Here is an 11,337-nt window from a genome sequence, read left to right as displayed (position 1 = left end):
CTGCACAACATTTGTAACAGTTGAACGCTAACTCAGTATGAGCTTACCTTAATAGCAATTACAGACATAAAGCCTATTAGATCATCTTTAAGAAGCCACTTCTTATCTGAGTGCAGTTTAGAGCCTCTGGTAATAGTGCAGGTAACCAGCACAAAAGGGACCATTTCAGTTTCCAGCTGACTTAGTGGCTTAAAGGGCTCAGTTAACAAGGCCTAGGACACTTTTTTTGCACATACTCGCTTCTCTTGGTACCCTTAGCAGTGTTGCCTCAGCAGTTCAGCTTTGTCCTCAGAGAGCTCTGCCAAGGGACAGCCCTGGTGCTGGTCAGTGCACAGGGTGGTTTGCAGCCACAGACACTCCAGAGAGGGCAGAGAGTTGCATCAGTTGGGAGTCAGGCAACCCCAGACTAGAATGGTTTGAAAAAATCACCACCATTAGTAAACTGTCATGAACCAGCCTTTTCACAAGAAGTCTTGTTTACATGATTTCAATTAAATTACAACTTTTTATTAAAAAGTTTTAAGCATGTGTGTATATGTACTTTGTTATTCCTTTATTTCTGTCATTAATTAATTTGATAGAAGATGCTTTAGGAAGCTTAATACCAAAGCCATAATATCTTTGTCAGAATTAATTAATTGTTCACAAAGATTCACATACTCTGAACTTTGTTAAGAATGTTTATTATTTTCAAAGTTTAATAACCTTGGTTTTAAGTGCAAAGCAAAAATCAAAGTATAAGACAGGCAACAGCAGTCAGGAATAGATCAAAATTCCCCCTTCATTAATGCCACACCAGTATTTTCCCACACATTTCCCACTCAGATCTGAAATTTCTGGAAGGGAGGGGTGGGGGTGGTCAGCACTACTTCCATTTCACATAAAGCCAAGGTACAGAGAGTGCAAGGCTGTAACTTGCCCAATACTATTGGCTAAACCAGAAGTACAATCCCCATTACTCAGCCCTCGAGTCCAGGTGCTGGAAATTCCCCTCTCCGTTCCTGTCCGTCAAAGGGCGGCAGCCAGTAATGACCGTGCCAGCTGTGCTCTTCCCTCCCTGCCATCCCTTACCTCTTGCAGGTCCCAGAGAACGGGGCCGGCGCGGCCTGCCTTCTCCCGGCTGCGGCCAGCCCACAGCTCCGTGTCCTCACGCAGCTGCTGGTGTTCACCGCAGGCCAGGAGAACCCCGAGTACGTCAAACACGTACACGGCTTTGGTTCGCACTGAGGGAACCGAGGACGAACATCTACAGGCTAAGAAGACAAGCAGAAGGCCAAGCGTCGCCCTCGGGGACCTCCAGACCTCTCTCCAAGCGGAGCCCAAAGGGAACAAGTCCCTGTCCTCACCCTGCATCGCACCGGAGCCCCCAAGAGCCGCCCAGCCTCCGGGCAGAGCTCCCGAGCGCGCACAGCCGGCCCGGCCCCGGCACACTGCGCTGGCAGCGACCAGGACAAGTGAAAGATATTGAATAGCCCTCCTCGGCGAAGCGGGTCCCGGCACAGCGGGAGCAGCAGCCCGGGACGGGCCCGGCTCGGCCCCCCGGGACCCGCTCCCTCCAACAGACTTCCGCGTCAGGGGCCCGTCTGCGCATGTGCGAGCGGCACCGGCATTTCCCCCCAGCCCCGCCGGCCGTCCCTGGCTGTACCACTGTGTGCCCAACGTATGGGTAGAGACAAAAGAGGGCAGCGGCACCAGGAAGCTCTGCGGGCCTCAGCCCCGCCTGGGACTTGTTACTGAGAATCCTGTTCTCTTCTCGAGCCTATGGGTGCCCTCCAAACTCGCTTCTCACCCAGTTCCCGCACGCGATCCGCCCCAACTTCCCCCGGGGATGTGCTGTGGTACATGCCAGTCCCAGCTGATTCGGTGGCTTGACGAAACCATCGCACTCAGGACGGGGGGAGCCACGGTGCCGTAGGGGGGCACGCATTGTTGCGCGAGGGGCCGAGCGGCGCTTCAGGGAGGGCGGGCGCGCGCCGCTGTGGTACCGGGGCGGTCACCGGCAGCGGTGGGCGGGCGGTGCCGTCGCACGGAGCTCCGCGTCCTCCTGCCGCCGCGCCTCCGCTCCCCTGCCCGCCCCATCGGCAGGGTGCGGCCGGGCCCCCCCGCGCCCTCCCCTCCGCCGCCTCCCCAGTGGTGCCGCCCGGCTCCAGCTGACCGGCCTGGAATCCCGGCCGGGAGCCGCGCGCCCCCCGCCCGCCGCCGCCCCGCGCCCCGGCCCCACCATGGGAGACGCCGGCAGCGAGCGCAGCAAGGCGCCCAGCCTGCCCCCGCGCTGCCCCTGCGGCTTCTGGGGGTGAGCCGGGCCCGGGGCTGGGCTGGGGCGGGGAGGGACGGAGGGGGGCGGGCGGCCAGGCGAAGGGCGAGGCGGCAGGGGGCCGTGGCCGGGCGGGGGGGGAACGGGCCAGGTCCTAACCCCCGGCGCCGGCGGTCGCGGGGCCCGAGCCCGCAGCTCTCCGCGGGGAGGGGGCGGCCCCGAGCCCCTGCCGGGCTGAGCCGCGGGGCTTTCCCCCCCTTCGGAAGAGGGATGTCGCCGTGCCTGTGGGTGCCGGGTCCCGGGGGGCCCGGACCGCGGTGTCCGCTGCGGCCGCTGGCGAAGAGGCAGCGGGTGCCCCGGGGGGATGCGGCTGCGCTGCCCCTGGGCGCGGAGGGGGAGGGGTTGCCGAAGCCGCCCGCGGCCCCCCCGCCGCACGGACACCGCGGCCTTCCCGGCAGCCCGGCGGGGGAGGCCTGACCGCTTCCCCGGGCACGCAGGTTTCCTGGAGAGGCCGCCCCTCCTCTGGGGCTGCGGGCTGCGCTCCGGGGCCTGCCTTTAGCTCCTCAAAGGCGCAGATGAGTAATGCGGGCCCCTGGGTGCCCTGACGGGTGTCCCTGACACATCCCTGCCCTGTGCCCGGGAACCGGGAGCTGTCGCTGCGATTCACGCAGGGCAGCATAACTAATGAGGAAAAAAGGCTGAGGACAAAAACATACTTCTTTCTCCACCTTATGAAAGCGAAGTGGTCCATAATAGATAAGGCCCTTCTTAGCTGCTTGCTGATACCCTTTTAGGAAGAAGGAAGTAGGGGTCATGCCTGTTTGCCAAAGGTGAAAAAAAAAAAAAAGTAAATCTGTTCCTTCCTAAACTACCACCTCTAGGATCGTGTCTGTTGAAGGTATTTCCATTACTGATTTTTTTTAAAAAATCAGTTATACCATGGGAGATTGTATTCTAGTAGATACACATCGTTGTAAAATGTCTTTAGTGTCTATCACAGCAACATTAGTCCCTAATGTTCTTATTTATGGAAAATTCATAGAGTATGTGACTAAATAGACTTTTGAGGGCCCATCTGAGATTTACACTTGTCTGTGATAGTACCTTCTTGGGATTTATGTCATGCAATTTAAGGTACTCTGGGGAAGTGGAGGCTGAGAGAAAAAAAGATGCAATAAGAGTGATTTAGTGATGTCACTGTACGTTTGGTTGGTTCTTTGAAGTGGCAGGATTTTAAATGAAATCCCATTTTTTAGTATTGACAGAAGCCTGAATTGCAACAAATGCCATGGCCCTGTTGGGAGTGATCTTGCAAGACAGATTATAAATACATAGTAAATTATTTTATTTATTTTTGTTTTGCTAGGCTCCCATATTTGGGTCTGATATTTTTTGTAAAGTAGCGGAGAACAAGTTTTTGCTATCTCTAATGTAGTGCACTGACTTCTGTAACATGATACTTATGGGAGAATCGTAGAAAGTTGAAAGTGAACTTTTTCTTTGGGCTCGACTTCTTGGCTAGTTCAGCATGTTTTGATAATGAGAAGAAAATCTGGTGCTTTGTGTTCAAGGATCTGCTTAATGGTTACAGGAGGCTCTCAAGAAAAACCATTGCCTTTAAAGCTGATTTTTTTTTTAAACATGCTTCCCTTGCCCAAGCAGATATCAAATGGTTTTTTTTGCCCTCCCCTTTTTTTTCCCTTCTGAATGCCATCCGTGCAGGGGTGTTTTTGTATGATAATTTTGAAAGAAAGCAATGTGGAACAAAGCCTTCACTTTTCCCACTAATACAGTGAATGGATTAGCCTGTTTTCAGTCTCTTTAAGTGTCTGCCAGGTGCATTTCAATACACAGTGACAAAATAAGTATCTATTTTTCCACTTTTAAAAAATGGTCCTGTCAGTTTCCAGAGTTGATTACTGTACTTTTCAGTCCTGAAAAAGCTTAATTGACTACATGACCTTTTTTACCTAGGCCTTGCAAGTGCTTGAACGGATTGTCTGGTAAATCAGTGCAGATATGCCCTTCTATTGAAGTTGCGTGTCTGGTAAATCAGTGCAGATATGCCCTTCTATTGAAGTTCCATTGTCCGGAGTTCTTAAGGGGTTACAATTTTATGGCAGCTTTCTGAAGAAAGTAAATCATGATAGCAGAAAGGCTTATATTTGTGTGAAGTTGAAATTCTGCTGCTCTAGATCTCAACTAGGGTTCCTGGAGCAACCCTTGCTCTAGCTAGGGTTATGACATGTTTTAAGACAGCATCTTACCTGTGACTTTCATGTCGTCTTAATGTCTGTCAAGTCACGTTTTGGAACAACAGGGCCAGTACATTTAAAGTTATGAAAAGTTATGAAACTTGTAATTTGATGTAGTAGTTTCCATTAAATTTGTTAGTAAGGAAGTGTAGAGGAACAGTATTGCCTTATGTTTTTGGGTCCTTGTCAGTGCAATGGTTGAGAACCCTTTCACAGTTCTTCTTGAGTGAGCCCAAGCCAGGTAAGCAGCAGACCAGTTTTGTTTCTGGAGGGTCAAACAATAAGGTCTGGATTTTACCAAATATAAAAGATGATGCCTTTGTTTTTTTAAAATTGATTTTATGTAATGCTTATAGGACTCTTTATAGTAAGATGCATGCTTTCTGCAGTAAGCTATAATGCCAGGAAATATTAAGGAAAAGACTGAAAGAATTATTTAAATTGAAGTAAGCTATGGGTTACTGTGCTAAAGCTTGCCCATTGTTTGAACAGGGATAGAAGTAGCTCCAGAGACACGTGTTGATAGTGATGGCATGCTAAGAGATTACAGGAGCAGACTAGTATGTACTATTGCATTGAAGTTGGAGGGGTTCTTCTTTTAGAAGACTTGGGTTTATATTAGAAATTCAGATCCTCTAGGTTTCAAGAACCTCTAGAGACTGGAAAACTACTAAACTCTTGATGTTTCAAGATCTAAGAGACTGAAAAATGAACAGCTGAAAGAAGATACTTTTGAGTGAGGCTGTTAAGAACTTCTGAAACATCTGCTTAAGGTCAACAACTAACGTTTGCTTGCCTTTTGTTGAAGATCATGGAATCCATCCTTAAATCTGCAGACTCGCCCTTCTTTTTAGAATCTCCAGTCTGTCATTTCTGCTCCAATAAAGTTTAAATGGAGCACTGAGATGATCTTGGTATTTTACAGAGTCATTTCACTTACCCAGATAATCTCAATTGGGAAACCTCATCAGTAGTCATGTTATTTATGAAAAATTCATACAACTTCGTGTTTGGAAATATTTTGCTCTCCTTTCTCCCTATTTTTATGTCTTCAACTTCAGTCATTAGGAACCATCTCACTATTTACTGGAATAGTCTTAGTATACAAAGATTGGAAAGGGTTCCGTATGCAAGTTATCTTAGATTTCTTCATCTAAAATATGCTGTATTTAACTTCTGATTCTTATGACCTGGAAAAATGCTTTCTTATTTTCCTGGTTAACAGACCAGAGATTTATAGAATCATGTAATGTTTATTTTTTTCTTAAACTACTGGATTTCAGAAGCCTTTCCCTTGTGGTGTATATGAGCTCAAGGTTGAAGATTTTATAAATACGTGAAAATATTAATGGATGCATTATATTCCAGCTAAGCCTTTTTGCTTATTAGAGCCGAGGCTGATTCTTTAATGGCCTACATGTTGGCAATTTCCCTTTGACTTTTAAAGATCTCCATGAAGGATTCACTTGTGAGTGAAACCATCAGAGGCCTGGGATACTACTGTTAAAAGGATATAAGCATAGAAGGGACTTGTAAGCTGGTAGTAGCCTATACTGTGAAAAGAGTATGTCAGAGAGGGTAATACTTTTACAATTCTATTTGTACTGTAGTGACTGCTGCTTATCATTTTTATTGTCCAGACTGATACCGTACCACTGCATTTAGTGCCTTAGAATCAGAAAAGAAGGAAATATGTTAATAGACATAAAACAAATGAATTCCATTCTTGAAATGGTGGCAGCCAGCAGGAAGTTGATTGAAAACACAGTATGATTAGTTTCATCTCATCTTAGTTCTGGCAACTATAAGGTACTGTAGTCAGCTAAAACTGATAGCAATATTATTTGAGAATATGCCAGCAGGGCTTTTGCAGGATGTTGCCATTTGGTCTGCCTTTTTCTGACCCTGCTGCATCATATGTGTGATGAGACACTGTGCCCCAAGCATTCTGTGCAGGCCCAATTCAGAGTTTATTTCTGAGTCTGGATTTTCCAGTCACTTTTGTATCATCAGATCCTTGTCATGCCAATCTGGCTCTTTCCTCAATTTTGTTTGCTAAAATTAAACATTTGATGAAACGGTGAATCATTTAACTTAAGCATGATGAGTTTGTGAGTGTATATCACCAAAGCTTGCTTTTGGCTTCTAAACAAACAATGGTTATATATATGTACCATTTAGAAGCCTCTTTTCTGACTAGTCTTTTCTTTACTTTTATGGTGATCACTGCTATTCATTCCATAGGAGCTCTCAGTGTTCATTTTTAATAAACACTGTCTCATCTCACAGGCAGTGTAGGTCATCGTGAATGCATAATGCCTCCCTAAACCTAATTTTGCTTTAATTGTTGTTGCAACCTCACGTAGATGTTCCTAAATGAAACTTGAGTAAACTGTTGAAATATGTATATTTCCCTCTGAGAATCTGTTTTCACTGGGCTTGGATCATGCAGTTCCTTAGGCAGGCTTTCGCTGGCTGGCACTTTGCATCAGATGCTGGAGTAAGCAGTGAATTTGTCAGTTTATGTGAGACAGTGTACTCTATTTTGCTCTTGGATTGAGACTAAAAATACCTTAATATACTAATTTCTTAATATTATGCATGAACTTATATAATACTCTATTAAATTCTTGGGTAAAAGAAATTGAAGAAGTTTATATTTAAATCCAGCACTAACTACTGTAATAATATATCTATTGGTCTGTTGCAGAAATAGAAGTGACAGATTATTTAACTGAGAAACAAAGATTGATGAGAAATTGATTTATTTACAACTTTCTTACAAAATGCTACAGTGTATGATAAGGGATGTTAGAGAGGCACTGAAATTGTTTGCTTAGATCCTAATTTTAGACAATACTGAGAATTATGAGATAGAGAAACTTCTGCCTGAGGAGAGAGAGGTGGTGAGGAATTGAGCTTTGTCATGTTCCCTGTTTGAATAAAAATATGCTGGATAAAGAATGATAAGTTGTGATTTCTCTCAGTCATAATGCAACTAGAAGGACATATCAAATAAAGTCAAAAGGTATAAATCTTATCCACTTTTTTGTACAGTGAGCTCTTGCCTCTTGCAACTGCAGTTGCAAGGTACCACATTTTTGCTAAGTTTTCCATTTGCTGTAGAAGCTTACCTTGTGAAATGGGGCTTATTTGCACTTGAAGTAAAAGCAGATGAACTGGATTTAATACTTTAACTGTAATAAGCTCTTTTCTAGGAATGTGAAAACAATGCTTTCTTTTGCAGTACTTAATGGAATAGACAAAACAGAAAGGAGATTTTGTTACTTAATGAAAACCAGCTGTTCTGGATCAGACCAAAGATAGATCCAGCCCTATTTCTGATTTGGGTGATAAGTGATGCTGAGGGAATAAGCATAAGTACGGAGCAAGCATGCAGTGATGCTTATCTTGGTATACCTCCTTTGCTTCTGGCAGTCTGACATAAGGTTGTCCTCTGTTTTATAGATTTACAGCTTAGTAGGTCTTACCTATTTTTCAATAAATTTGCATAATGAATTGGTGAGGCCATATGTACTCTTGACCTTTAGAATATCCTGCAGGAAGATGTTTCATAATTTAACCATTCTCTCTGTGGGGGAAAAAAAAAAGTAATTGATTTTGTTTCCTTTAAACTTGCTGTGTGATAATTCTAAGGAGTGAATAAATTCAAACAGCTGGTGTCTGAGGGCGTTTTATTTAAGAAGACCGAAAAATAGTCCTGCTTGATTAAAAATGTCTATTAACTTAGTGCAGCCAGAATTTGAGGAAAAATCCCTCTTGCTTAAACCATGAATTTATTCAAAATCTGTATATAAAATGTTTTATAAATATTTTCTAATTTTAAATGGGTGCTGTGTTAATTACAGACAGGCATATCCAGCACCTTTTCTAATTGTAACTTCCTCATCAGTCAGAATGAAATTCACGATTGTAGCTGCTGTTCTTGCAAGTGGAACAAACAAGGAAGAAGTAGATTGTCCTCCTTTTTGAACTTGGATGAGTTAAAAGTTACTGTGTCTAGGTCACCTTCCCAGTTTCTGTCTTGCTGTGTGACAGAACTTTATTGTGTCTTCTGTAAACTGTGATTAGTCAAAGCTACTACTGTTTGGGCAGTGCTGGCAGTTATTCCAGAATTAGTGCTGGGAAATACCTGTCTTAATGTTAATTAGTAAAATGTTATGTATGGTACCATAGATGTGTTTTGTATAATGCTTCATTTTGATGGAGATGCTTTCGGTTATCAAAAGTTTCTGAGAATAGGCCCAGTCAGTCAGAGGGTTATTATATAAGTATCAGTTTTGAGGAAATACTGCTGCTGATTTTATTTCCATAAATTTCAAACAATTTACCACTTCTGTTGAAATTTGATTTAATATTGTTGCTGCATGTGGGACAGCTGTTGAAGTCTCACATAGGTGGATGCCTCATGACTCAGAGTTGAAATCAGTGATGCAAAACATTAACTAGAGAGAATGATCCTTGATTGATGTATTTATTGGAGATGTCTGGTTTTGACTTGTATGTTTTCACTAACATGCTACGCCATTACTGGATTTTAATTTCTTTTCAAATTTGAAGTTAGTGAATATAAATAGGCACAGGCTTTCTTTACAGCCGGTGGGTAAAAATTATGAATGTGATATGCTTTCTCAGCCAATTACTGCTTATGTTCTTCAAAGTGAAAAATTGTGTTCATGTTTCTCCTCAAATATGTAAGCCTGACTGATGTAATTAACATTGTACTTCAAAAGTTAAGACAAATGTCTTGTGAGTGTTGGATAGTATTTGATCTTGATTATCAAAAGGTTGAAACCCTTATTTGGGTTAAGATAAACTTCATATTCACTTTAGGCTAGTAAATTCCATTGATATTTTCTCCCTCTTTTTTTCTCCGTTTAAAACTGAAGTGTCAGAAATATTTCCTGTCTATTTTGAACAGGCAGGGCTCACTAGGATGGAGTCCCTTCTTTGCTTTTGGAAGAAGAATTGAAAATCAGGCAGTAGCTGCAGCATGAATCAACTTCTCTCGATGATAGATCTGTGAAGAAACTTAGGTCAGAGTAGCTACAGATACTAAAGTGGTATCTCCTCAGGACACTGAGAAGGCCACATAACAAAATATTGTTGAGGATACTATATGCATTGAATAATAAATGCTTCTGACAAGTGAAACATTTATGTGAATGACCTCAATGGTTTCAGGCTGTGGAGATGACATTAATGTACAGAAGTAGTGGGTTGGTATTTTTAGGTTCTGCAAAAATGCCTAATCATTATCTTCTAATTTAAGATTTTGATGTAAAGCTATTTTTATAATAGAGATGGGTCTTTTGTTTGAAATGGTGGAAAGTTTATATACTTAAAGAGTGTGGGGTTAAACTTCTATTTTTTTGACACGTTTTTGAAATCTTGACTGTCAAACAATGTATTGTAATGCATACCTCCATTAACTCTAAGTTATTCCTTACCTGTATTCAGGAAAATATAGTAGTTGAAGAGTTGTGGTATTCCAGGAGGAGAAGGAAGATGTTCACAGTTGTGAACACAGTGTGTTCAGTTTCTGTTTATGGCATCTGACTAGTAGCATTGTGGCAAGTGCAGTACTTGCCTGTACAGAGAAGTTGTGTTAGAAAATTGTCGATGGATTTTTACACTTAGTGTGTCATCTGGCGTCTTCCCTGCAGCAGAGAGTGCTGCTCCATGCTTTGTATGAAAGACTTTTAGGTATCCTGTTTGATTCCATCTGTTTAATCTGGCCACCATTTGCATGCTCTGAACTTGAACAATATAAGTCAATGCAACGAAGATAAATTTCAGTTTGTAAATATTGTAGTATTTTTATTAGTGTGTTAAGGAAGTTTATTTCTAATATTACTTTCATCAGTGTTATGTCCTTTAATAAATGTTCTTTGGCTGGTGTTGGCTTTCCAAATTTTGTGTGGTGTAATTAGAGACTCACTGAAAGTAATGAAAAATTTTGAATGGAGATAAAAACCAGTTTTCCTAAAATCATTTTAATAAGCAGTCAGACAAACAGAGAAAAAGAATTTGGTTGATGATTACTGTCTTTAGTTTATGGCTCTTTAGATTATATAGTGTCTAATGTTGGGTGAGTTGTTTATTTGAAGGCCTGTCTTAGTAATGTATATATTTAACTTCTGCTTGGTTGAATGTATTATTTAAGTTGAAAGTCCTGTTTAAATACTAAGCATCTATGGAAGGGGGAGGAGAAAGGAGCACTGGATTTGAAGAAGTGTTTAAAAGAATGAAAAGCAGGTTTCATGATAACCACTTAATTGTGCCCTTGGAAAAGCAGAATCCAAAGTCATGTCCTCATTGACTTAATTGCTAAAACACAACCGTCCTTCACAATATGACTGTGACTGACATCAGCTCTGTCGCCATAACTGCAGCATTTTTATCTCTGATTATTATATTCAGAGGTGTCTCAGAGGAAGCTGCATATATAAAGTATGCAAAATGCTGTGATTTAGCGAGAGTCCCTCAGTATTGGAAAATGTATTGTCCTCTTAACTATTGATTAGGTGCTATTTTGGTCCGAGATAATGTCAATATTAAGGTGCCTGGCTTTTTGATAAATCCATTAAGTGTCTTTGAAACTTTTCTTTAACAAATATCCACTGTTACCTAGTGAAATGCATTTTTTTACCAGAAGGAAGAAGAGTTCTAGGTTGGGTATTGCTGACATCAGTTTGCCGGACAAGGCGTTAGTAATGCTTGTTCATTGCTTAATGCCCTACTGTTACCTTTTCCTTAGTGATCTCCTTCAGTGAACTAATGGACAGTGATGGTTTCCAAAATTGT

At 42.6% G+C, this 11,337-nt stretch overlaps 1 protein-coding gene across 1 annotated transcript in view; it reads left to right on the top strand.

The window, feature by feature from the left end:
• The first annotated feature begins 2,156 nt into the window (after window positions 1–2,156).
• ZFAND3 (zinc finger AN1-type containing 3) overlaps window positions 2,157–11,337 on the top strand; it is a 135,068-nt gene continuing 125,887 nt past the window's right edge. The window contains exon 1 of the mRNA XM_059841384.1: window positions 2,157–2,293. Within this exon, the coding sequence (XP_059697367.1) occupies window positions 2,223–2,293 (71 nt within the window). The 5' untranslated portion in view covers window positions 2,157–2,222. The remainder of the gene's footprint in view (window positions 2,294–11,337) is intronic.

This window comes from Haemorhous mexicanus, chromosome 3 (genome assembly GCF_027477595.1).
Source record: "Haemorhous mexicanus isolate bHaeMex1 chromosome 3, bHaeMex1.pri, whole genome shotgun sequence".
NCBI lineage: Eukaryota > Metazoa > Chordata > Aves > Passeriformes > Fringillidae > Haemorhous > Haemorhous mexicanus.
Note: the sequence above shows the minus strand (reverse complement) of the source record. Positions and strands in the feature narration are given on the sequence as shown.